General features: G+C 42.0%; 1 protein-coding gene across 7 annotated transcripts in view; it reads right to left on the bottom strand.

Moving 5' to 3' along the window:
- The window catches only part of HERC1 (HECT and RLD domain containing E3 ubiquitin protein ligase family member 1), a 167,787-nt gene that overhangs the window by 64,526 nt on the left and 78,152 nt on the right, over positions 1-25,109 (bottom strand). For 5 of the 7 annotated variants that reach the window (XM_061594923.1, XM_061594922.1, XM_061594928.1 and 2 more), the window contains exons 26-41: positions 19,730-19,998; positions 19,011-19,226; positions 16,861-16,981; positions 16,461-16,698; positions 14,650-14,849; positions 13,524-13,679; positions 13,143-13,249; positions 11,804-11,911; positions 11,373-11,549; positions 10,252-10,491; positions 9,565-9,648; positions 7,743-8,266; positions 6,165-6,943; positions 2,882-3,080; positions 2,164-2,324; positions 1,919-2,035 (exon numbers count right to left, since the gene is read on the bottom strand). In XM_061594923.1, the coding sequence (XP_061450907.1) occupies positions 1,919-2,035; positions 2,164-2,324; positions 2,882-3,080; positions 6,165-6,943; positions 7,743-8,266; positions 9,565-9,648; positions 10,252-10,491; positions 11,373-11,549; positions 11,804-11,911; positions 13,143-13,249; positions 13,524-13,679; positions 14,650-14,849; positions 16,461-16,698; positions 16,861-16,981; positions 19,011-19,226; positions 19,730-19,998 (3,696 nt within the window). The remainder of the gene's footprint in view (positions 1-1,918; positions 2,036-2,163; positions 2,325-2,881; positions 3,081-6,164; positions 6,944-7,742; positions 8,267-9,564; positions 9,649-10,251; positions 10,492-11,372; positions 11,550-11,803; positions 11,912-13,142; positions 13,250-13,523; positions 13,680-14,649; positions 14,850-16,460; positions 16,699-16,860; positions 16,982-19,010; positions 19,227-19,729; positions 19,999-25,109) is intronic. The other 2 variants (XM_061594925.1, XM_061594927.1) reach the window with 2 other exon arrangements.

Consider the following 25,109-nt stretch of genomic DNA (forward strand, 5'->3'; position numbering starts at 1 on the left):
ACCACCGCTGCACCTCTTCCTCCCAGCTCATTTCTATGCTCCCCTCAGCTTGCTACTGCGGCCGTGAGGAGAACGTGGTGGCTGCTTTTATATGCAGAGCCCCACCAAAGCGTGGGGCCCGGGGCAACTGCCCCGCTTCCTGGTGCCTAGGGGCGGCTCTGATGCCAAGGCAGCACAAGTTCTACGACTAAAAGCTTGCTTGAAAGTTCAAATCAACTTGCTGTACAGCACTTTCCCCTTTGCACTGGAACGTATGAAGAGCCCTGCTGGATCAGACCCAAGGCCCATGTTGCCTAAGGGAAGCCTGCAAACAGGACATGAGCACAATCCCATAGCTTAATTTGATTGTTTTTAGTGTATATATGTATTGTTTTTATTCTGTTGTATGTCGCCTAGAGTGTCCCTAACCCGGACAGATAGGCGACTGAAAAATAAAATTTTATTATTTATTATTATTAAATTCTCCCCACTTGTGCTCTCCAGTACTGGTACTCAGAGACGTTAACACCTCCAATACGTAATATTGTGACTGATCGCCTTATCCTGCCTGAAAGTGTCTAATTTTCTTTCAAAGCCATCTAAGCTGGTGGTCATCACTGCTGCTTTGGGGAGCCAATTCCAGAGTGAAGCCGCACTGCGCAAAGAAGTACTTTACCTGTCCCAAACCTTCCAACTTTCACCTTCATTGGATGCCCCCCATTTTTACTATTATGAGAGGAGAAAAACCTCTCTCTATCCGCTTTCTCCATGCCATGAATAATTTTATACGCCTGTATCATGTCCCCCCTTTATCCGCTTTTTCTCTGAACTAGAAAGACCCAATAAACAACAATAATAACGTTGCACCTTTCCTCACAACTTTCAGTTGTTCCAGCCTCATGATCATTTTGATTGCCCTTTCTTGAACCTCCTACGATATTGTTTTTGAGGTCTGGAGACCAGAACTGTATACAGTATTCCAAATGCAGTCACACCATGGACTTGTACAACATCACTGATTGATTGATTGATATCCCACCCTTCCTCCCAGCAAGAGCCCCGGGCAGCAACATTATGACATTGGCCGTTTTATTTTCAATCCCTTTCCTAACGGCCCCTAACTAGAATCCGCCTTTTTCATAGCAGCCACACTGAGCTGATATTTTCATCAAGCTATCCCACCACAACCTCCTCTTTACTAGTTGGCCATCAGCAGTTCAGACCCCATACGCATATTATGTGAGTTTACCATTTTTCTGCCATGATGTACATCACTTTACACATGCTTACACTGAATCACATTTGCCAACGGCTGCCCCTTCACCCAGTTTGGCAACATCCTTTTGGAGCTCCTCACAACTCCTTTGTGTTGTAACCACCCTGAACAAGTAGAATCAATGGCAAATCTGGCCAATTCACTGTTCACCCCAAACTCCAGGTCATTTATGAATAAAAAAGCACAGGTCTCAATACTGGCCCTTTGGGGACTCCACTTCCTGCAGCCCTCCATTGGGAGATCTGTCCGATTTATTCCTGCTCTCAGCTTCCTGTTCTTTAACCAGTTCCTGATCCATAAGAGGATCTATTTTCTTATCCCATGACTGCCAAGCTTACTCAGGCACTTTATCAAAACTTTTTTTTCCCAAAGTACACAGTGTCTACTGGACCACAATTATCCAAATGCTTATTGACTCTCAAAGAACTTGAAAAGATACGTAGGGGTTTTCTTCTTTGCAACCCCAAGCCAAACTAATAAATTTTGGTACAAATAATTTCAAAAAACAGATATAGGAAGGAAAATGTGTTGCCAGTTTTAATTTATATCATTTATACTTAGCGTGGAATGTGGGTCTGCCTGGCACAGAAGTAGAAACATTCAGCCTTGCACTCTCTCAGACAAAGCTGTGCAGTGCAGATTTCTCGACAGCAGATAGATTACCTGTGGCTTCCATTGCTTTTGCAATCTGCCGTAATGAGAAGCCCATTTCTAACAATGGCACAGCAATAGCTGGTGGAGGAGGGGAAGTTGAAAGGCGGCTGCTTGGGTCCGACAAAGCTGTGGGTTGTGGAAAAGTGGAAACGCACAGATTTCAGTACAGGTTTAAAGAGGGCAAAATGAATTTGCAAAAAAATATATATTTTTTTAAATTGACCCATTGTACGAAGACTGTGGACAAAACCTACCTGTCCGATTGGCAGGTCTTGCAGACTGAGAATCAGGAGAGGTAAGTGATTGTCTCCTGCCAACCTCATCAGAGGGAGATGTTGGCAAAGAGGATATTGGAGGTGTTTGTGCACGTCTTGTTGGAAGTACAGTAGTAGTTGGGTAACTGGAGAACATTTGCCTTTAAATATATATATATATACAAATATATGTTAGAACAATAGATAGTAGTTTTAGCCTGCCAACAAACAGGATAAAAACCTGCCTCTCTAATATCATTAAGCAACAGATGCAATTCACCTGTGTGATTTATATGGAGGTCAGCAACAACAGTGCCCATTCGCTGGATCATGCAATTTCCTTAACACCTCTCCTTGCTAAACAAGCCATCTTTAACCTTAAAAGTGGTTTTAGAAACCCGTTCGAGGGTTCAAATGAGCACAGCCTGTGATGCAACAACTGACAGCATACCCCAACACTATTAGGTCTGGCACCTCTAGATCATTATTAAATTACCAGTAAGGAAAAACACACACAGATCTACAGTTTAAATCAGCTAGGAAAGGAACAGCTATTTTAAAAAGATGCATTGCTTCCTGCTATTCTGTCTGTTAAAACTGTTTGCAAACATTTTCAGTAAATGAAATCTATCTTCAAAAAAAAAAAGTGTCAAGATCAAAAACGATTTCAAACTTGCTGGATTGTTTATGGGAAGCAAGGTCAAAAGTCAACCCATACCTAAGAAGGCTAAGAGGCAAAACACCAGGGGATTCAGAGGCAGGCACCGTTTCTGTATCCGTTACGGGAGTGGTGGCCGTTGTCGTGTCTTCCAGAGAGCTGCTCATGAAAGAGGTCGTGCTGGAGGCAGAAGGACTCGTCGTCACAGGCGTCTGGGCCTGCTGAGCTTGATCGCTTTCTTCTATTTGCTGGTCCACTTCTGCAGAACAATTTACTCTTTTCCCATATCATTTAGATATTATTATTACTACTACTACTACTTCATTTAAGAACTGCTTCCTGTAAGCATCTCAAAGCAATCTCACAATACAATAAAACACACATAAAATAACTGTGTTTAGAAACATAGTTATAACGATTGCATATATAAAAAACGATTTCATATCCAATGCAGATGCCAACTGGGATTTTAAAAAACACATCTATTTACTGGCAATTACAGAACAGCATACTCCTGACTGGTCCGCAGCCTCGGGGTTGTACTTGACTCCAGGCTGTCCATGGAGGCTCAGATTTCGGCAGTGAGCCGGGCAGCCTGGTATCAACTACACCTCATACGCAGGCTGCAACCCTACCTCCCTGTTCATCAGCTCCCACTGGTAGTACACGCCCTGGTCACCTCTCGATTAGACTACTGCAATGCGCTCTACATGGGGTTACCCTTGAAAACGGTCCGGAAACTACAACTGATACAAAATGCGGCGGCTCGACTACTTACGAATAGTCGCCGCCGGGATCACATCACACCAGTGTTGTTCGATCTACACTGGCTTCCAGTTGTTTTCCGGGCCCAATTCAAGGTGTTGGTATTAACCTTTAAATCCCTATACGGTATCAGCCCAGTTTATCTTACGGAGCGCCTTCAACGCCGCCAATTATGCCGCCTGACAAGATCAGCTACACAGGGCCTTCTCTCAATCCCGCCGACAAAAACAGCTAGATTGGCGGGTACTAGAGAGAGGGCATTCTCAGTGGCGGCCCCCACCCTTTGGAACTCCCTTCCACAAGATCTCCGGCACGCCTCTTCCCTAAATACATTTCGTAAAGCTTTAAAGACCTGGCTCTTTCAACAGGCCTTTGGGATTTCCGGGGAGGGTTAATTACTGAGATTGAAATGCCTCCTACCCTGTTTTAATGTTATTGTCTGCTGCTGTATTGTTTTTTATACTGTTTTTATATTGTACCATTGTATTTTATCATATTGTGTTTTAACTGCCTTGTACGTCGCCTAGAGTGGCCATTGGCCAGATAGGCGACACAGAAATTAAATGTATTATTATTATTTATTATTACTTGTGGGCTTCCTGAAGGCATCTTCTTAGCAAATGTGGGGAACAGGCTGGTGGATGAGGTGCACCTTCGGCTCTCCTTACATTCTTATATGTGGTTCTAAAGTTTTGATTGTTGGATGAAGGGCTCCGTCTCTGCCAACCTGGCCCCCACCATAAATTGTTGGTAACTCCCATCAGCCCCTCCCAAGCACAGCTGTATGATGCTGGGGCTGATGGGAATTGTAGACCAAAACTTCTGGAGGATACCAAGTTGGGGAAGACTAAACAGAGTCCACCCACTCTGTAAGACCAAAAGCCTACCTAATCCTTTTGGAAATTCCTTCTCCCCAATATATGGCTGGCACCGTCATCATGCATCTTTCGGCACTGATTCAAGGCGTGCTTCTTTGCCCAGGCTTTGGGAGGGGGATGACCTGAGGTAGCCAGCTGAAACTGGATTGGTTGCCCATCTGCTGTAGTGTTGTATTTTGATATTGTACGTTTTTTATGCTTTAAATTGTTTTTATGTGTATTATATTGTTGTAACCCATGCTGGGTTCATGAGTGGATGAAGAGCAGACTAGGAACCAAAATAAAAAATAAACAGTAAATAATAATCAATCCAGCAGTAGGCAGAAAGGGCTCCTTGGGACACTTCCAAGCAGGGCGTGACGCTCCCCACCTCCCCATATGCTATGGCCCAAGGCATGCAAATTGTTCACACGTAGAGACCAGAGGGCTGAAAGGGTGGCTGCAGCCTTGGCTCTTGGCACAGAGGAGGAGGACTTTTTTGGCCTGTCTTTCATTTACTGATTGTGCTGCACAGACAGAAATTTATCTTGTTGCATCAAAGGGGAAGCCAGAAGACAGCAGCAATATGAGAGCAGCAGAAATTGATGTAATAATACTGCGAGAGGAGGAGATAATTGGGGGGTGGGAGGAGGGACTCAGCCATACCCTACCCACATTTTTAAAGTGCCCCCCCCCAGCCATGCATTAAAGGCAGACTAGTTTGTGGGGGATTTGCAGAAGACCTTAAGCACCCTCCTTTCTGCCAATGCTCTTCTGTAATCCCCCCCCGCTGCATTCCCTGCTATCTCAAGAAACACAGGAATCTGCCTGACACAGACTCCAACCACTGGTCCTTTAGATGCTGACTGGCAGCAGCTCTCCAGCGCTTCCGACTGAGGTCTCTCACATCCCTCTCTGGAGATGCCAAGGACTGAACCTGGAGCCCTCTGCGTGCAAAAGCAGGTGGTTCTACCACTTGAGCTCCAGCACTTCCCCAGACGTCCAGTTCCACCTGCCTACCTTATGTTGAACCTATCTAGCCCAATGCTACCTACTCTGACTGGCAGCAGCTCACCCAAACTCTTAGTCAAACAGAGGTCTTTAACAGGCCCGCTACCCAAGATCCTTTCTGGCGATGCCACGGAATGAACCTGCATGTAAAGCATTTGCTCGTTTAGAGAAGCGGAGGCCTAGGAGAGGCAGTCAAGGAACTGGGAGGGTGTTGCAGGAGCTGGTTTGTCTCTGTCCCAGGCTGTGAAAAGAGTGAAATTACTGTTTCTGGACACCTCCTGCATGCCAGCCAGAGAATAATGCAGTGCAATTGCTGTGCTACACTTACTAGTGTCATTTTAGAAAACCGTCATTGAATGCAATATCCCAAGTTTATGCTTGTTTTTTAAGGGGACTCATTAGTTTTCTTTAATGAAGCCAAATGACAGGGAATGAACAAGGGAAGGCTATTGGTAAGCATGATTACAGCTCACATTTCTAATGACAGAAATGGGCAAGAGAGGTTGACGCTAGCATGCTGCACACCAACTGCTGTTCTTGCACCAGCGTAGCACCACAATATACAACGTTACGCCAACTCTGCAGAAACAACCTAACAGTATCGCTGGTTTCGCACAAGAACAAATAATAAAAGAAAAGGGCATCAGTTACCAATGTAACACACACTACGTTCAAATTTACACCTATATATTTGCATATTTAAAGGGTACCTTGCTTCATTTTGCCACCACACTGGTCCTCCAACAGCCCGTGAACCACTAATTTGTAGATCATTGCTTGCGCCCGTTCCAAATCTGCCAGTCCTAATGCCCTCTTGATGGGCGAGCGCATGACTGCCCGTTTCACCATATGGCGCATCAAGAACTGCAAAGCAGCGCGCATTTCCACATCTTCATGAACAATGGGAGAACTTGCACAATCAGAATTATGGCCACTCTCTGCCAGGACTTTTGGTATCAGTAACAATTCAGCATATTTGCTACAACTAAGGAGAGTGCTAAGCGATTTCATAGCACCAAGGTAAATATAAGATAACTGCACTGCTCTGATTTCCGACTGTACAACATCATGATTCTTGGAGGCATGTTCGTGATTCTTCTTTTTGCCTTCAGCATTTGGATGCTGGCACTCCATGCCTAAGGAAACAGATTCTAAGGAAAAGGAAGCAATTTCGTTGTCAGATTTTGAACCTGTAGCACTATGGACTTTGATCTCCTCAGCACTTGGCACCGACCGGGCATCTGATCCAGAGTCGCCTTCGGTTTTCTGGTCAACATCTCCTTTGTCTTCTGTGTCATGCTTGTGCTTTTTCTCATGTCTCTGCTTGGCACTTGACTTCCCCACATCTTCATGGATGCCAGTCAGATAAGTGAGGTCCAGCAACACCGTGGCTGTCAGTCCACGAAATCTCGCAACGTCAAAAGGCAGCGGCTCACAAGGTTCCAGATTATACAATGGCGTGTCACTAGGCGACCAAAAAGTTGGGAAGCTTTAATGAAGATCAGAATGACACAGGAAGAAGCAAGTGAGGGATAGACAGGAGGAAAGCACAGGAAATAATGTAGGCAAAATAAGACGTAAAATATATTTAATCAAAATCTAAATGAATCAACAGTCTAAAAAGTAAATGTAAACAAGGGGGAAAGAAATGAGATAAGATAATGGGAGAGGCGAGACTCGATGCAAAAGGTAACAAAGCATGAGCATAGTTTTGTATCATTTAAGTCCAAATACTGGGCAAAGGTAACCATTAAATAATGAGGGTTTTTTTTGCTATATTAGACATATTTGTTTTGGAAAATGCTTCCTAACTGAGGAGAGCACACAGGACCCAGGACCTGGACCAGGTGCAGGCACTAAGTAGGGAGATAGCATAGGCCACCTAAGAGCTTTTTGCAGTATTTTTTTAAAAGGTTTGGTAGCACCTTAACAAGTAAAACAAACAAAAAGCTGTTTTGGAATAAGCTTCTGGGGGCTCACAGAATATGTCACAAGGAATGGGTTATTCTCCAAGGTGCCACAAGGCACTTGGTACCATGATCACTTGCACACCCCTGCATGGTTCAGATGACAAATGACGGGTCACTCACCCCAGTGTCACATGGCAATGGCCACAAAAACTGTATCATTCAAAAGCTACAAGCTACATTTATTTCCAGATGGGCAATCCAATCTACAACTACTCATCAAATATTAGCAACTTTCATTTCACATTTAAAAAGTCAGGGACGTTTCCTAAGCACTAAGAATTGGTCACTTGTCTAATGCTACTACTGAAAACACTGTACCTGATTGTAATCTCAGCTTCGTCCCACTGCACCTTGGCAGACGTACTGCCTTCTTTGACAACTCCAAGCAAGGTGGCGTGCCGCCCAGTTTGCCTGTGAACACAGCGGCCTCCAACTCTTAGTCCAGCATCAACTCCACCAATCACTGCCAGGACTGGCCACACCTCCACACACAGAGTCTTCAGCTGGAGCTCTGGAAGATCAGCCAGCCCATGCCGGCTGCTGTGCTTGCCCTTCTCCTCCTCCTTGCTCTCCTTCTCCTCTCGTGCGTCATTCTCCTCTCTGCTTTGAACAGAGCGGCTTTTCTTCAGTTTCTGACCTGCTTCTTTCAGGCACGTTTTGATCTTGTGCAACCGCTCCATCATTTTCTTGTTGATGCAGTGTGTCCACCGGTCTGTTCGGTGGAGGATGCGGATCAGCTGAATGGTGGCCTCTGCAAGCACAGCAGCAACAGGGCTGCAAATGGGGTCCCCTGGCAGCAAATCCCTCGGGGTGCCACGCATCTGCATGTCACAGATTTTTACCTATGCAGACAGAAACAGAAGGAAATTCAGCGAGCTGTGTTCTCAGGCTTTTGGTAAAAATTATTTGCAAATTAAGACATCTTCCAATTGAATCAAGAAGTCTTTTTGCAATTTTCTCCAACACTGCAGGCCATCTGCAAAACAGACTTCTACGGGGTTTTGTGAGAAGTTGTAGCAATGAAGAAAAAGGTTTCTCTAATTATACTCCCTACATGTAGAGGTTCAGAAGGAACAATCCCTCTCTCTTCCTACAGACATCTTTTGAAAACTGTATGGTTTTCAAATGCCTTTTGCCATTTGAATTTTGTCTTTTCAACCAATCTGTATTTATTGATGTTTTTATAGTTTCTTTTTACTGATTTTGTTTTTACACATTGTGTACCGCCTTGATACAATGTTATGAAAGTGGGGATTATAAATATGTAAATAAACAAATAAATATACTGACAGACTTGTGTGAGCCAATGTTTGACATCTTAGGGACTCTTCCACATAGTTGCAGACAATTTCAAATTATAGAAATATTTACAAACGTCCAACAGATTAAATTTATTTAATTTTATTTCATTACATTTATATCCTGCCTTTCTTCCACCATGGAATCCAAAGTGGCAGGCATGTGGTCCCTCGACACTGACCTGCGCAGATTTAGCAAGGTGGTGACCTCATGTGCCTTCAGACCATACTCTGGGACCTTTATGTTTAGAAAGTCAGGTGTAAATGTGTGTTTCTATGTAGAGGCCAGTTCACTTCTTCCATCATTTCCCAGCATTCTGTGTCACTAGAAGTTGAGCGGGGAAGGGGGGCAGAGTCATGAGCAAGCTCTGTGGGCGGAGCCTTCCCGCTACTTGGCTGTTCCTGCCTGTGCTAGACTTGGGGTGCTCTCAGCTCAGCAAAGGCAGGAAGACAAGTTAAGAGCTGCCAGGACTGCCCAGGGTTGTTTTTTCCCCTGCCCCCCCCCCACCAGTGGTGCCTCCACACACTGACAAGAGTGTGAAAGAGAGGCGGAAGTGGCTAGAAGAAGCCCGACTTGGAGGGGTCAGAGCTCAGTGGTCTTTTGCGTGCATAAAAGTCCCAAATCCAATCCTGGTATCTCCAGGACTGGAAGCGACCTCTGCCTTAGACTAAGAAGAATTCTATCGGTAACAGCGGCCAATACTGGTTAAATGGACCTATGGTATGAGTCAGTATAAACTGACCTCCACACAAAATTCCCCATCTATTCCACCTGTTACACTGATATGCCCTTATCAAACAGAGTATTAACCTTCACCTCCACTGCTAAATATTCAAATTACCTTTTCTCCAGGATTACTGCTATAAAACATCACACAAGGGTATAATTCTGCAGCATCCACATCTTCAAAAGCCAGTTTTGGTTCCTGGTAGGAAAAACAACAAATTAGGAGAAAGCAAGCTCCCTAAATTGACAATTTCACCCACTCATTTCACAAGGGAGCACTTTGTTACAGATGGCCCTGTCAGCTGTTCTTCAGGTTCTGCCTCATTTTCCATCAATTTGGAAGTTTAGACAAGCCTTCCCCAATGTGGTAACCTCCAATCAATTTGAACCACTATTTCACAGGCCCAGCCAACACAGATATATGATACTGAGGCTGACGGAACTTGTGGTCCAAGATATCTGAAGGTCACCAGTTTCATGAAGGCTGGTTTAGGCTGTCACTGAGTAAGAACAGGGTTTGTTCAGTCATGGTGCCTAAGCTAAGGAATTCCTGTGCCCCGAGGTCAAGCTGATACACTCCCTTTCTTTCATAATTTAACACTTATTTGTTTGCCCTTTGATTTGATTTCATAAACTTAGAACTTTATGATAGTTTATATTATGCCATTGTTTTATCTGCTGTGTTGCCTTTTTTATAATTGCTGATTTAATGTGCTGTACTGCTATTGTGAACTGAACTGGAAACCCTCATGGTTTTTTAAGCAGTATACATATATGTAAACCAGTAATAGGAGATTCATACCTCTCCATTTTTACCAAAGGAGATAGTTCTTGCTTCCATATCCAAGACGCACGTTATGAAGTCCCCTTGAGTAAAACTGGTCAGTGTCAGCGTCTGTTCCCCATTGTGATACAGATTGCCACTATATGCTCTGTACAGCCACATATCTGAGGTAGTGCGATGGTTAAAATCGTGAACTGGCCAACGAGACATTCCAACACATGTCCCTTCATTGCCTCGATTTTCCTTCACTATATAGAACTAGAAGGTGAAGAAAAACTATTAATGCCCATGCCACTTAAATGCCACTTAACACATCCCCATCAACACATCTCCACCAACACATCTCCATTAATGCCACTTAACATATCTCTAAGCAATAACGTAAAAGTAATGGGAACAAGGAGCACTGCTTGGATCTGAAAAGCCATTTCAACCAGCAAATTAACCACTGCTGAATTGGAACGGGGAGGGGAGAGGCTCTCTGGACCCTCCTACGGACTCTCTTGTCCAGGGGTAAGCCTAAACTGCCACTACCTAACAATTATTTCAAAACAACAATAATCCTTTTATCTCAAAATGATAATTTTGAGGAATGAAATATTCTCAAGAAAAAGGAAGTATTCTTAGAACAATGGAAACAAAAGGACCGTGTGAAATCATTTTAAGTGTAGCTTTTGATGCCTTATCCCCACAAACTAAAATTTAGCAGCTGATTTGGCAGAATGGCCCATAGGATTTCAGAAAGTCCTCCCCAAACAATGTGTCCCATGAGGCCTTTGCTGAGACGTCTAGAAACAAGTGCAGGCAAAATTATGCCAATGGCCTATATTGCTCATCCCACAAGCTTAGAGAGGCCCAGCAAGTCATGAGTAAAACCTAAAACTGTGAGAATTCTGGGAGTCCAGTTTGCAAGGGCCAGATATTTTGTGCAAATCTAGGGACCAAATTTAGGCTTAGCAGCCAGAACTTGCTAAAAATGCCACTACCATAGATTCTGTATGCTCCCCCTGTTTTCAGGAGGATTCCCTTTACAGGTTGGAAATGCCACAAAATTCTGGTGCCCCAATAATGGCAGAATGGATTTATCTATTCACCTTGTTTCACCTCTGTTTTTAAAGTGTATTTTTTACACTACATACCTTCCATTGGTAGCACCCAGAAGTGACTCCAGCAGATGCTAACCCATATCCTTTTCCACCACTCCCGTGAGTTAAGATCTGGCCATTCTCTACTAAGCAGCACTGGGCCTTCTCAGGGTCAAAGGACACTTCCTGTATAGGAAGATTCTCATCTTCCTCTTCAGATTCACCCTGTTTCTTTCAAAAACAGAATATAAACACTTCACAATGTGGTCAATTAAACATATTGAGTGGGAGGAACAAAGTAGCATTAAAAAACAAAATTAAGGGGAATATTTATAAAAATATAACATCTTTTACTACACAAAGAATAATCATATATTCAAATAATCCAATATTAAAATATTGGTAAACCAAATGCCATTTCAACTTGATCCAGATGTGTTTGACACAAAGGTGGCCTAATAGAAGATCATAATTCAAGTTAGTACCTGCAGCTTCATTTCTTGTCCTTTCTCGATCTGAATTATGTGCTTCGCTTGTGCAACTGGACTCTCCCACATACAGTCAGACAAAAGTGAGAATAGTCGTTCAATAACCTGTTTGGGCAACATTATTTCCGAACATTTAATTCCAACTAAACACAGGTAAACATTAAGACCCATTCTGCAGGTAGCAGGGGATTTGAAGTATGCAACCGAAAACAACTTTCCACTGCTTTTTAAAAATGTGTCTCTGAAAACCTGCAAACACTGTTTATGTGATTCAGTGCAATTAAGGTTTGATGAAGCAGCTTCCCAAATTCTGAGAGCTGTAGGTATCACAACAAAAAAGGGAAAGAGTGCCCAAATGAGTAAAAGCTGGTCTGTGTGTGTGTGTGTATAAACATACATACACACACACACCAAATACGGTAAAAATACTAACAATGTCTACAAATAAATTTTATTATAAAGAAATAAAACCTAATAGCTGAAAGATGGATAAAACAAAAAATTGTCACAACATAATAAATTATAAAATATAAAACCTGAACAGTAAAAAGCAAAATATTTGAGAAGCTGAATTTTGGACAAGAACCATACATAGATCAAATGTAGACAAGCCATATATGTAGCACATTTAAAAAGTGGTTGTGCATATGGTCCAATTAATATTGTTTGCACAGCTGATATACCACATAGCTTATTCTATGTGGTATATTATTCTGATATACCACATAGCTTTCTGGATGTATACATATTAAACACATTTCAGCTTCCTAAAAACTGATCATAATTAAAGTTAATACCTGCAGCTTCAGGGGCCTGTTTAGTTACAGTATCTTTTCAGCATGAGTTTGCCAATTGTGGTCCAGTAACTGCTTTGTGAATACTAAATATAACAGTCCAGCTATCTAGCACGTATTTTATTCAAAAGTCTAGCGGTCATAATTCAGCGCAATGCAGATTTGATGAAGCAGCTTCCCAAATTTTGACAGCTGCATGTCAGTTTCACTGGAGGAAACAGCCGCTCTTGAAGGCTATATGCACTCATTCAAGCAGCAGCTGCAGCAGCAGAGCTGATCCTGAAGGATGGGGCCAAGAAAAAGATCTCTGCCTTAACAGAGTAGAGAGAGCCCCTGCCACTCAAGAGGAGATGATTTGGGGCTAGAGAGATCAGTGACCTGATTAACAAAAAGCACCTTCCTTTGTTTAAGCTATTGTTGACTCGGAAGGTGTTAGAAGTAATGTAAACTTAACCAAAGATTGTAAAATGCAAATGCCACTGGTATGGTCATTGCTATCAACTCAAAATTTAAAATTTTAAAATATTGTAAAGTGTCAAGACCTGAGCCATCTGGTCATCCTCCACACCCGATTCACAAGCAGGCAACACGGCTTCCAGAACATGTAACGCAAGCAGCCTGGTCCTCAAGTTGCCAACCAAAGGTACACCTAGGAGTAGGATCCAGAAGGAAAATGGGTACTACGAACACATTCTAAGAAACTACCAAACCAAGATAGAAATCTGCCATGTGTTTAAAGAATGGTATCAAATATCCTGAACACAAAGGCTAAGATGGAGCATAAGTTTAAATACAGACGTCGTGTATGAATAGAGATTGCAGAATTATTCATTTGATTAACATGATGCATGTTTATATCCATCTCCAAATGCTAAATCCTCCCACACATTAAAAAAAAGAAAACAGTTTGCATGGGACCATACCTGAACAACACTTCTGAGAAGCTATGTTCAGGAGCACCTCTGTCCACTTTGGTGAAGCCATTTTCGACTGAATGGCTTTTGAAGAAACCACCCTTCTAAGAAACACTAAGAAATCTCCTAGATGCAACTCTGCAGCATGTTGTTTTCGAAGAGCCACTATGGATTTAAAACAATAAAAAAATATTGTTGCAAACAGGAAAAGTATTCATATCCTTAAATGGCCTATTTTGCATACGCTCTGCCTGGACAATCCCTCCTCCACCAGCAGTTTTTATTACTGTCTTACAACTGAATGATTAATCTGTTCTGCTTCTATTGTCCAGTTGATTATCACTGTCTTTAATGATTCTATTGCTTTTATGGAAGCTGCTCCGGAGCCTTGTCAGCTGAATAAGAGAGTGCATGTATGTAAAGTAAAATAAAAGAATAAATAATATGCAACATAACAGCATCTTACTGTGTAACAAAATTCCTGTTAAGCTAACTTTATTCCTGCTCTCTTGTACCATAGATTTATGTTTATTAAATATCTTAGATGCCTTTTTTGTACCAAAAGAGAAAAAGTAGATAATTAATTGCAAACCTGTACAAAACTCCACACCAATTGGTAGTGTAGACAGAAGATTACATTAAAGGTGAGGGATAAAATTCTCAGCAAGGTTTAAATCCCACTCTTATAATCTAAACTAACTTTAAAAAAGTGGTTACTTTTTCTAAACTTCTAACAACTAAGGCAATGCTGTCAACAGATGTCAAATGGTCATCTCTTTTTTTGTCTCTCTCTAGCAAGCACTTAGAACACAGTTCCATTTAATGATTTGTTGTCATCAATTTTCCACAGCATAAGCAGAAATATAGAAGTCTCTGTGAAATCATCTGCAAGGGGCGGGATGCCCCTCTGTTCTACAGAACAACCGAAAACACAACGCACTGGAACAGATAGAGCATTGTAATGGGATCAGAATAATCTAGCATCTCAATAATTGCTACATAATTTGAATTAATCTTTTATGGAATACTCTTGCAGTGGAGGTTGGTGCTTTTGATACCTTCCTCCCCATTACCCCTCACCCTCCACCACAGGAATTCTCTCTTTACTTTTCTTTAAAAGCCAGAATGAGATTACCTCTGAAGTCTTTCTTCTCACTGTCTCCATTTAACCCTGCCTTTTTTCCTTCCTCCTCTTCCTCCTCCTCACCATCTTCTTTTTCTCCAAATGAAGCCATAAGCATCACGCCAGCTTGTGACAACAGGTTTTTCAGCTGACTACACAGCAGATCCAGCAAAGACTGGACCACTTTGGGACTCAGTTTATCTGCATAGGTTCTGTGGGGGGGGGGGAATGAAGGTCAATTAGCAACCATGCGTGCTGAGCATTATTAACCTAGCTTTAAAGAACGTGCTGCAGAATGTGTAGAGTTTTGCAAATAAAGATATGGATGCATAATAGTCTGGGGGGAGGGCAAATGTCATGTTCTTGGGTCTGGACTATCCTGTGACAGGCAGGAAGAATAGCTGCTGCTTCTTGCCCCTCTCATTATCAACTTCATGAAATGACAGACCGTCTCATTTACATTTGCTGGAGCCAGAAGGAGACTCCTGTTAGTTGTTCTTCCCCTCCTCTAACAGTGAGCTTCTCTGAAGGAAAGGGAAGCAGCAGAAAGTCTCAAGAGGTTCCTGGCAGCCAAAGAACTCCAGTGACTAAAAGGCAAATAAGCACTCAAGGGACCTCCATTCTCTTGCTACCTAAGGAAGAGGGAAAGCACAATTCTTCCTTTTACAAAAGTTTCAGAATTTACAGAACAATGCCCAGTGGTGCATAAAGATACTACAGCAGCAGCCCTCTGCTGATTACAACAACATTAATAGTTTCCCAGAAGATATAAGCGCACGAACAAATAAATATAGGGTGGTATTCAACTCTTGAGTAGGCCTTAACTGAATACAACCCAAGGAGATGGCGGGGGCAAGACCATGGAGTGATTTGAAGGCAAGGACAAGGAGGTCCTGCTGGATCTGGGAGTAGACAGGAAGCCAGTTGTAGGGATTTGAGGAAGGGCATCACATGATCATAGCGATAAGAGAAGGAGCCGAGTGTTGGACAGGGGTGACAGCACCAAGGGGAGACAACTGAAGACAGAGAGAAGACAGCAATAGCCTAGGCAAAAGATGACTGGAGGTTTTCCTGATGGAACAGAGAGAGATGGCCCCTGTTTTCAATGTGTTGTAAAGAGAGAAGCAACACAACAAATGGGACAGGTGTGTGAGAGAGATTTTAACAGCTGCATTAAATTCCACTGGAGTTCATCCAAGGATAGCAAAAAAATATTAACACAGAATATCACATGAACAGCTCAACTTTATATTCCCAATGCTACTTTTTGAAATATTTAAATGTACACATTTATTCTATCTGCTTTAAGATAATGCTGAACCAAGATGAAACAGGCTGCAGTTTTTATCATACACTGCACAATAACCAAGCTTACCCCCAAGATACTACAAGGACATAAAGATAACTGTTGACACAATAATGCTAATTTAAAAAGTGATCCAGGGTTCTTTCCCATCCCTTCCCATCTCTCTCTTTTTAATCCTTTCCAGTGCTGAGTGTTGACTGGGCACTGGAACAGACACAGCATTGTAATGGGATCAAAATAATTTAGCATCTCAATAACTGCTACATAGTTTGAATTCATCTTTTATGGAATACTCTTGCAGTGGAAGTTAGGGCTTCAGGGTCCTTTCTCCTCAGTTCCCACCCCGCCCCATCTCCTGCCCCACACCCACCACAGGAATCCTCTCTTGTTTCTTAAAAAATCAGAATGAGATTACTTCCGAAGTCTTTCTTCTCCTATGGAAAAAGTACTTGCATATTTAAACATGGATAGTTGAGAAGACAAATTATCACCCAGAAGACAGACTGTTAATACTTACCCTGTGGTGATGGCAAGGATCTGAAGTAATCTAGTGCTGGCTACTTTTAAAGCTGTGCTGAGCTGGGAAATGCCACTTTTTGGTAAAAGCTGCAGCGGCTGACCAAGCATGGTGTCTGTTCCACATAACTGGGACAGGACATTTAACAAGCCGGTGGAAATGGCCAAGGAGACATCCACTGGCTGGTAGTGAACACTCAGGGCAAAGACAGTAACCAACAGGAGACGCTGCTGTGCCTCTAATACACACATGCACACAAACACAAACCAAAAGATAAGGAAATACTTAAAGACTATCCCTGTTTAAGCTTGCTCAGGAATTGAAAAAAGAATACAAGCAACATTTGACTTGTTTTCTGACAGCAACAAGAGAACTTGCAAGATTCATATGCTCCTCTTACCTATGTGATGTTTATTTGTTTGGAGGGCTCTTTCCAAAGTTGCAGATAATTGCTGATAGATCTTATGCACAGCCACTTGAATTTCAGCCTGGATATTCCTCTTACCTGCCCTGATGCCATCCTGTGGAAAAATCAAATATCATAAATCCTATCCATGTGGATCCTCCAACTAGCCAAACTAGAGAGAGTGCTGTCCAGTAGTTTTAAAAACAGGATTTCCAGCTGGCTTGCACAACTGGGTTTGTTAGCAGAAACAGCAGGAGCAAATCCCGTGGCACCTTAAAAAAGACTTACAGAATGGTGGACACAGTTGCCTCACCTGGAAGGAGAAGGTCAAATGATGTGACCAATGATGTGTGACCAATGATGTGTGACCAAGCAAGTTCGCACTCGCACTCACTCTCTCGCACTCTCACTCTCTCGCGCTCTCTCGCACTCTCACTCTCTCTCTCTCTCTCTCTACTCTGAGTAGGACTTAGTTGGATACATCCCATAGTAACAATCTGTTCCAACATCCTTTCCTTGCCCTAGTACTGAAAGAAGTATACAGACATGGGATAAACAAAGCAACATCCCGACAAAAATCTTTAATTTTCTTGAACAGCCAACTTCAGAAAAAGTTGTTTAGAATTCAAAAAGATGCTTCCTGCATTTTAAAACAGTAGTTAAAACAAGGTCCTTTTCTAACTCTGTGTTTCTTGGTGAGAGAAGCACAAGTCATCATTTTGGGACCTTGTATGCAAAAAGAGAGGCCTAGGGTTTCCAAAACGAAATATGGGTCATTTATTTGAACAAGTGCCCATATGGTCATTTAGAGTTGTAAGAGCTTGACAAGAGTTTAAGTAGCTGGATTCGTCTCTTTGGCTGCTAAAGCTAGACTTCAAGAACAACATTACACTTCAAAGAAATTGGCTTTTATTACTGATATCAGCTAAGAGCAGAGGAATTAAGGGCAGTAATTTCATGAATTTATGATAATACTAAAAATATAGATTGCCATTCACATTACTGTCATATTAAAAAGACTGCATTCAGATGTTAAGCCACAGTTTAGAGTTAAGAACACAAGCAACCTTGGACACTTGTACTTTCTACTCTCCCTTTTCACATGCGTTAGAAACTTTCATTTCTGGTTTGTAGCAAGCAGTAGTTTGTTGTTTCATGAAAACCTAGCAAGCTATAATTTACAGAAATCAGAATTAGAACCCAGGAATAAACCATGGTTTGCAATCTTGATTTATAGGGCAAGTATAGTTTGTAGAAACCATTGTTGGATGAGTTCAAATAAAACAGAGCAAACTATGGTTTGCCATAAACCAGAAACAAAAGCTTCCAATTTCCTGGAAGGGAAGGGGAGAAAAGGCAGGAGAATAGGAGGAAGAAGCATGTGAGGTCAAGACTCATGTATTACCTGTGAACAGTGCCATTAAGTGCATTTTCTGTGCAAATACTGTATTGTGCACAAGAAATTAGTGTAAATATACATTGCACCGCATGCTACTTTTCAAGATATATTTATGTATTTGTCCCAATTTTATGCTAGTTTTTGAATACTGAGGTCACCGGTACATAGCATTGGCTAGCAATACAGGACTCCTTTCATGTCTTGCCTACTCAAGCATGCATTGGACATTGCAGTACAGAGTTGTCGGCACACACAGCATTGTTTCTATCATACCGAATCTCATAACGCTAAGAAAATGTTGAATTTGTAAGATATATACATGTTGCTTCAAATGGTCTTCTATGTTCCCTGGTATGTCCCATTTTAGACTTCACTCATTCCCTTCATTACTGGTGTTCAGAGCTGAATGCCACTGCCTGGGCTTGATACTATGCCTGATACCATAGGAGACTACATAATCTATCAGCAGGCTTGGGAAGAGGGTGCCGATGGGGACCCAAAACAAAACAGCCCATTGAGAACTGAGTGCACTCAGGGGCCATGAAATGCTGACTGCTGGGAAGAGAAACCCAGGTGGGGGGAGAGGGGTAATGAAAGGGAACAGGAACACTCCAAATGGCAACAGTTGTTTGCAGCTGTTTCCCCTCCCCCCGGTCATAGTTTTAGCTCTACAGCAGTCATCTTGGAACTGGGTTGACAGAATCCCAACATTTGGCCAAAGCCAACACAAAGCTTTGTCCCTTACCTGATAGTGATGTAAACGGATGCTCTCTCCTTTGGAGCCTGCATGCCCTACAGTACCCAAGCCAAAGCACCCAGCTAGGAACTGCAGCCGCACAGATGTGAGGAGGGAGGAAGACTGAAACCCTGGCCCTTGGCGGCTTCCTGCAGAAGGAGTGCTGCCTTTTTCTTCCATCCCAGAAAGCAACACCAGGATCTGATGAAGTGCCTCCAGCCGCAGCTAAAAGAAATTTAAAAAAATTATTTGTGTTGATCCCTTGGAAGACAAATGCACTCAAGTGCACGGATACTAATGCAGAATGTAGGCCTTGCACACACATACCACAGAGGAGAGTATTTTAGGAGCAGAAATGTGAACAAATGAGGAAAATGAAGAAAGAGCTATGGAGCGACACTCTGCCAAAACTGCTTCCAAAAAGCACCTCTTCCTTCCTAACTGGCTGCATGCACAACCCACACAGAACATGCATGCACTAGATAACACCACCCTGGCTGCTATCATACAGCATGCCCAAGCAGAAAGAAAGATGATGTGCTCAGGAGGCCACACACATGATGGCACAGAGGCCATTACTGTCTCCTCCTTTCTAGAACATCTCTTCAGGTGAATAACCTGAAATGTCCACCTCCCAACTAGTCACAGTTGGGTGAAGCATGTAAGCTGACACGAGCACAACATCTTCTACCACGATTAACTGGAAGAAAGACAATTACAGAACACACCTCTGCCCTCTGCTGCTGCTGCTCCATTGCAAGAATATAGGCCTGGGGGCTCGTTGACATACTTTCTTCAGGCTCCTTAAAGCCGGGAGAGCTTCCCACGTCTCCACTTACAAAGCTACTAACATTTTCAATCAGAGTATGAACTCCAACAGACTTTGTGAAGTCAAAGTCAGACTCCCCAAACAAGCACGTTGAGCTATAGAGCCAATCTCTGTGTTTCAGCCGAGTCCATGAATCACTTAGTGCTTCCAGTGGGCTGTGAAGCACTCCTAGAAACACAATAAAACTTCATAAATTTCAATTCAGTCATTTTAAAGAATGGTAACAGAAGTGAGCGCGCAGTTTGCAATTCAAAATGGATGAGAATGGGGATTCCTCTCATATCATGCACACAGTTAGCAAAGTATATTATATTAAAGGAAAATAACTTCAGCTGTGTTTTCCTAGCAGTAATTCTTTAAGCAATACATTGCCACAGAAGGAAGCTAAAGGCAGAAGCCACTCAATCTGCTTAGCTTAAAGCTAGAACACTGAATAAGATGGTATTGCAAATAAAGACAACAGAGAGTGGTTAAGGGAAAAGAACAATCTGCCACAAAATAAACTTAGCACTTAATCCTCTTTTGTGACATTAAATTGTAAAGCAAGGATTGTGATTAACTTGCACTATTAAAGTATTATGGGCAAAGCGAAGGGATGATTGGTTTGAATGAAAACTTTACACAGGGACAGGGATGGGCAAAGGGCAAGTAAACCAACACAGACTATTGCTTTTCTGCCTTCCTTCAGAACTGCTTTCCATTTATTTTGGTATCATGAAGCAAATCTCCTTTCAAAAGCGTGGAATGCCACTGGGTATAAACATACAACCAAAGAGTGGTTTTCACTTCAACCCTGCCAGGTTGTAGAACCAGATTTCAAGGTCTACCTCCTTGTGGCATCCGACTCTTCCAAGGAGCGGCATGCACAGTTCCTGACCCCACCCCAATTGTTGCACATCCAGAGCTGTTCGGGGAGAAGGGGGCACAGAGATGGATTGAGACCCATCCATGCACGCAAACAGATGATTGGGGGCCGCCTTCAGTTACCGGATTGCATGCATGCTGTTGGATCAGAGCATTTGTAACTGATATGAACTGAGTGCTTCAGCAATAGTACTACACATTTGAAATTTATGCATTCAGTACCTGTTGTCTGCTGCACTGATCAGTTTAATTGCTGATCAGCAAAAGCTGGGGCAGAGAATGCGTATTTGGGGATGTCAGAGTCTGTAGCTCTTTATGGAAGCCCTTCTGAGACTCCTTTTTCAACGGGCTGAATGTCCTAAACATGCATCCTCACTTCTGATGCTACCAAGAAATTATACGGCAATATGCACCAAGGTAGCAGCATCTTCCAGCAATAAATTCATTTCTTTCCAAATATAATATACCTTCTTTTTCAGAATGCCTTTCATTATATTACTGTCTCATATTTGTGGAAATACACATTTATAAAACTGTGTTTCACAAAGCTTAGTGTCTTTTACACAAACATACAAGAATTAGCACAAAACTAATGCAGCAAATGGCACATTTCTGTCTTAAACATATGAAAGCTAATTTTAAAAGAACTAGAGAATTGTTTAATTCTCTAGCAATATTTTGCTTACATTATTGCCCAAAGTACATAATTGCTTTTTAAAGCCCACATTCTACTGGGTAACCAAAATTGCAATCTAAGTGAAAATTCACTTATATTTAAATTGTGGGTTTGAATTTACTTTATCTAAAGTTTCAAAACCAACTACACCCGCCTGCAAATTGACAGTGACTTTCTTCATTTAGTCATCCCTTTAGACATGATGTTTTGTGCTCAGCACACTTCGATTCTCCAAATTTCTAATTATCTGAATGCTTTGAGAAACTCCCAACTAGTACAATCAAAGAAGCTGCTGCACAAAATGCAAGATATAAAAAATGAAGAAGGAATTTTAAAAAAACTTTTTTTTTTAAAAAGTATTATTGTGAAGAAGTGTTTCTGAAAACAAAACATAGATCTGATGCATTAAAAGAGAGGATGGTCCTAATAACACATCCAACAGCTATTCAAGGCATCTTGCATGTGTGAGCAGAAGAAAGCCACATACCCTCACGACCCACTCTTGGAGGCTTAGGCTCACCTTGATCAGCCAGCATGGTCTACACCACACAGAGCACAGGTAACAAATCTTGAACCCACAGATACTATTGAACTACAACTGCCATCAGCCCAGCCAGCATGACTGATGGTCAGGGATGATGGGAGTTGTATTCCCACCAATATCTGGAGGGCACCATTTTGGGTAGCCCTGGGTTAGGAAGTCAGACTAGGGCCACTGAAACCCAGTTTCAAATCCCTACTAATCCATGAAGCTCACTGATGACTCTGGGCCAGCTGTTATCTCTCAGTCTAATGGCAGTTGTAGTCCAAAACAAATCTGAAGGCACCAGGTTGACAAGCTGCTCTAGGCTCACATACAGAACTTTTGCAGCCCTGGTGGCGGAGATGCCAGGCAACAAACCTGGCTTCTAAAACACCCCAAGTACACTGGCTTCATTGATCCTCTCAGTGGCAATTCCCTGAACGTAAACAGAGCCATGCTTAATGAACTCTTATAACTTGAATTTTGCTGTTAACAGTTATGCCTAAGAGCAGAGTCTCAAACGTTAGATAGAACAAAATAACCCACTGTTTACTTGTCCTTATATGTCAGTTTCTAGTAATGGGATTTTCAAAATGAACGTGGAACAGCTGCTGTACATATTTTATGTTTTATAAAGTATGTAGGCAAGCCAGAGAGAGAAAATAAAACTAGAACATGCCGTCATGTACTTGCTTGAAGCTCTTCTTTTTTCTGGGGCTCAACTGGCCAAAAAGGAGTAAACACACTACCACACAAAAACCAGAAGACAAAGAGAAACATTTGGTACAGAAGACAACATTCCATCTGCATTCCGTCCATACATGGAAAACAGCTTTAAGAGGAAATTCCTTTTGGAAATTAGTCGCAAAGGGTTGGCCTAGTTCTGCACCTAACTTGGATTATCATATATCAGTGGCTACCTGGGAAGACCACTTCACTAAAAATCTATGCAAGAGAACAGATATATTATCAGCCAATCAAGTCCCAGGGTCATAATTTCCCTGAATGGCCGCCTGTCACCTCTAAAGAAATAGTCAATCTTATTGCTAAATTGAAAACAGGAAAAGCACCTGGTTTGGATAATATTCCACCAGAGCTTTTCAAAGCTAATGTTGACTGGTGGGCGCCGATTCTAGCTACCCTATTCACACATATGACACTGTCATTCCAGATGACTGGGGCTTGGCAATAATTATTCCAATCTTTAAAAAAGGTACTAGATCTGAGCCGGCTAATTACAGACCAATCAGTCTGTTAAATATTATCAGTAAGATCTATGCCAGCCACTTAAGTGACAAACTTCAAACTTGGATGGAACAAGAAAATATTCTTGAGGAAGAACAGGCAGGATTTAGAGCTGGTCGCTCCACAACGGATCACGGTCTTGTCTTATCCCATCTGATAGAAAAATATTCAACGCTCCCTGGACGAGCTCTTTATACAGCATTTATCGATTTTAAGGCAGCCTTCGATATGATACCTAGATATAAACTTTGGGAAAACCTAGAGTCTATTAATAAAGACAGACGCCTGCTTGCTCTAATACGTTGTCTATATGAATCCACCTATTTACGAATTAGATGCAATAGCGCTGGTCATCTATCCAAGGCCATTCCAACATTCAAAGGCATTAAACAGGGATGCATTTTGGCTCCCAGGCTGTTTAATCTATATATCAACTCCTTGGTTAAAACTCTGTCATCTATAGGAAATCATTATCCCAGTTTATCCAAGAGGCCTATATCTATTCTCCTATATGCCAATGATCTTGTTCTCCTCTCGCTGATCCCTGTATGATTGAGATGATTAATGAATGCCCTTGCTAGTTACTGCAAGAATGTGCTCCTGGAAATTAACCATAACAAATCTAAAGTTGTGGTCTTTTCCAGAAGAAGATTAAATCACTGTTGGCATATCACCGATCATCCTATAGAGCAGGTTAAATCCTTTAGATATCTTGGGATGATATTTCATTCCTCAGGATCCTGGCGCCCCCAAGTAAACAACGCTACTGCCAACGCTCATAGAACCACTAAGGTGCTTCTTCCTTTTATTATAACAAAGGAGGGCAGTATGTTCCTTCCGCCATTCAGATTTTTGTGGTCAAAGTAATTGCCCAGCTATTATATGGTGCCCAAATAGGTACTTATAATGACTACGTGCCTTTGGAGGTAGTTCAGACAAAACTTTTGAGATCAATTCTCGGTACTCCATCCTGTGTCCCTAACTCCATATTGCGCCTAGAAGCAGGTCTCATTACGATCAAGGCCCACATTTGGTTGCTTAAATATAAATTATGGCTAAAATTGTTGTTTGTCCCAGTAGGTTTGGCCCCATTAACGTTAACTGATGCTTTTTGCTCAAAATGGAAAAAGTCCCTAACAAGCAAGTTACTATCTTTAGGGTTTTCTCTACCTATGATTCTGACATTGGGTTTCTCCAAAGCAAAATCCCTCATTTTCCAAAGAATTTATGACATAGAATTACAAGCCCATTTAATCAGGACGGAAACATACCCAGACCTTAGGTTTAACACAAGGTTATTTGCTCCAGCTCGTTATTTGTTTAATTTGACTGTCCCAAGGTCTAGGAGGGTGTTTACCCTTGCAAAATTTAATGTATTAGCATCGACACTCTTGGAGGGCAGATTTTAAAAAATCAAATATGACGAACGGAAATGCCCATGTTGCAATGATGCAGTGGAGTCGGTTTGTCATGTGTTACTCCACTGCCCTTTTTATCATGATCTCTGAGCCATTCTAATTACACCAATTTTGCAGAGAATTCCTCCTAGAGACGAAAGCTTCGCTGTGAGTTATCTTTTGTCTGATCACGTCTCTTTTGTGACAACTAAGGCAGCTAGTTTCTGTGCTGCCGCTATCCGTGTCAGGAAGATTGTGGTGTCTGCTTAACTTGCACGAGATTCTCAGTAGCTTTCTATTAATTGAATGTAATATTATTATACTCTCCCGATGTTGTCTGTTCTGTAAAATACTTTAGAGAAACTGATGCTCCTCATGGTGCACCTGACTAGTTAGACGATAAATTCCTACTTTGCTGAAATGTCAAGCATAATTTTAAGACTTATAGGAAAAGTGGAAAGGAAAATATTAAAGTGATGTTTTAGTGATAAATGTTGGTTTCATAAATATCTTAATGTACTTGCTTGGTCTATGACTGTAATAAATTTTATCGTTATCGTTATCGCTTTAAGAG

The sequence above is a fragment of the Rhineura floridana genome, chromosome 14 (assembly GCF_030035675.1).
Source record: "Rhineura floridana isolate rRhiFlo1 chromosome 14, rRhiFlo1.hap2, whole genome shotgun sequence".
NCBI lineage: Eukaryota > Metazoa > Chordata > Lepidosauria > Squamata > Rhineuridae > Rhineura > Rhineura floridana.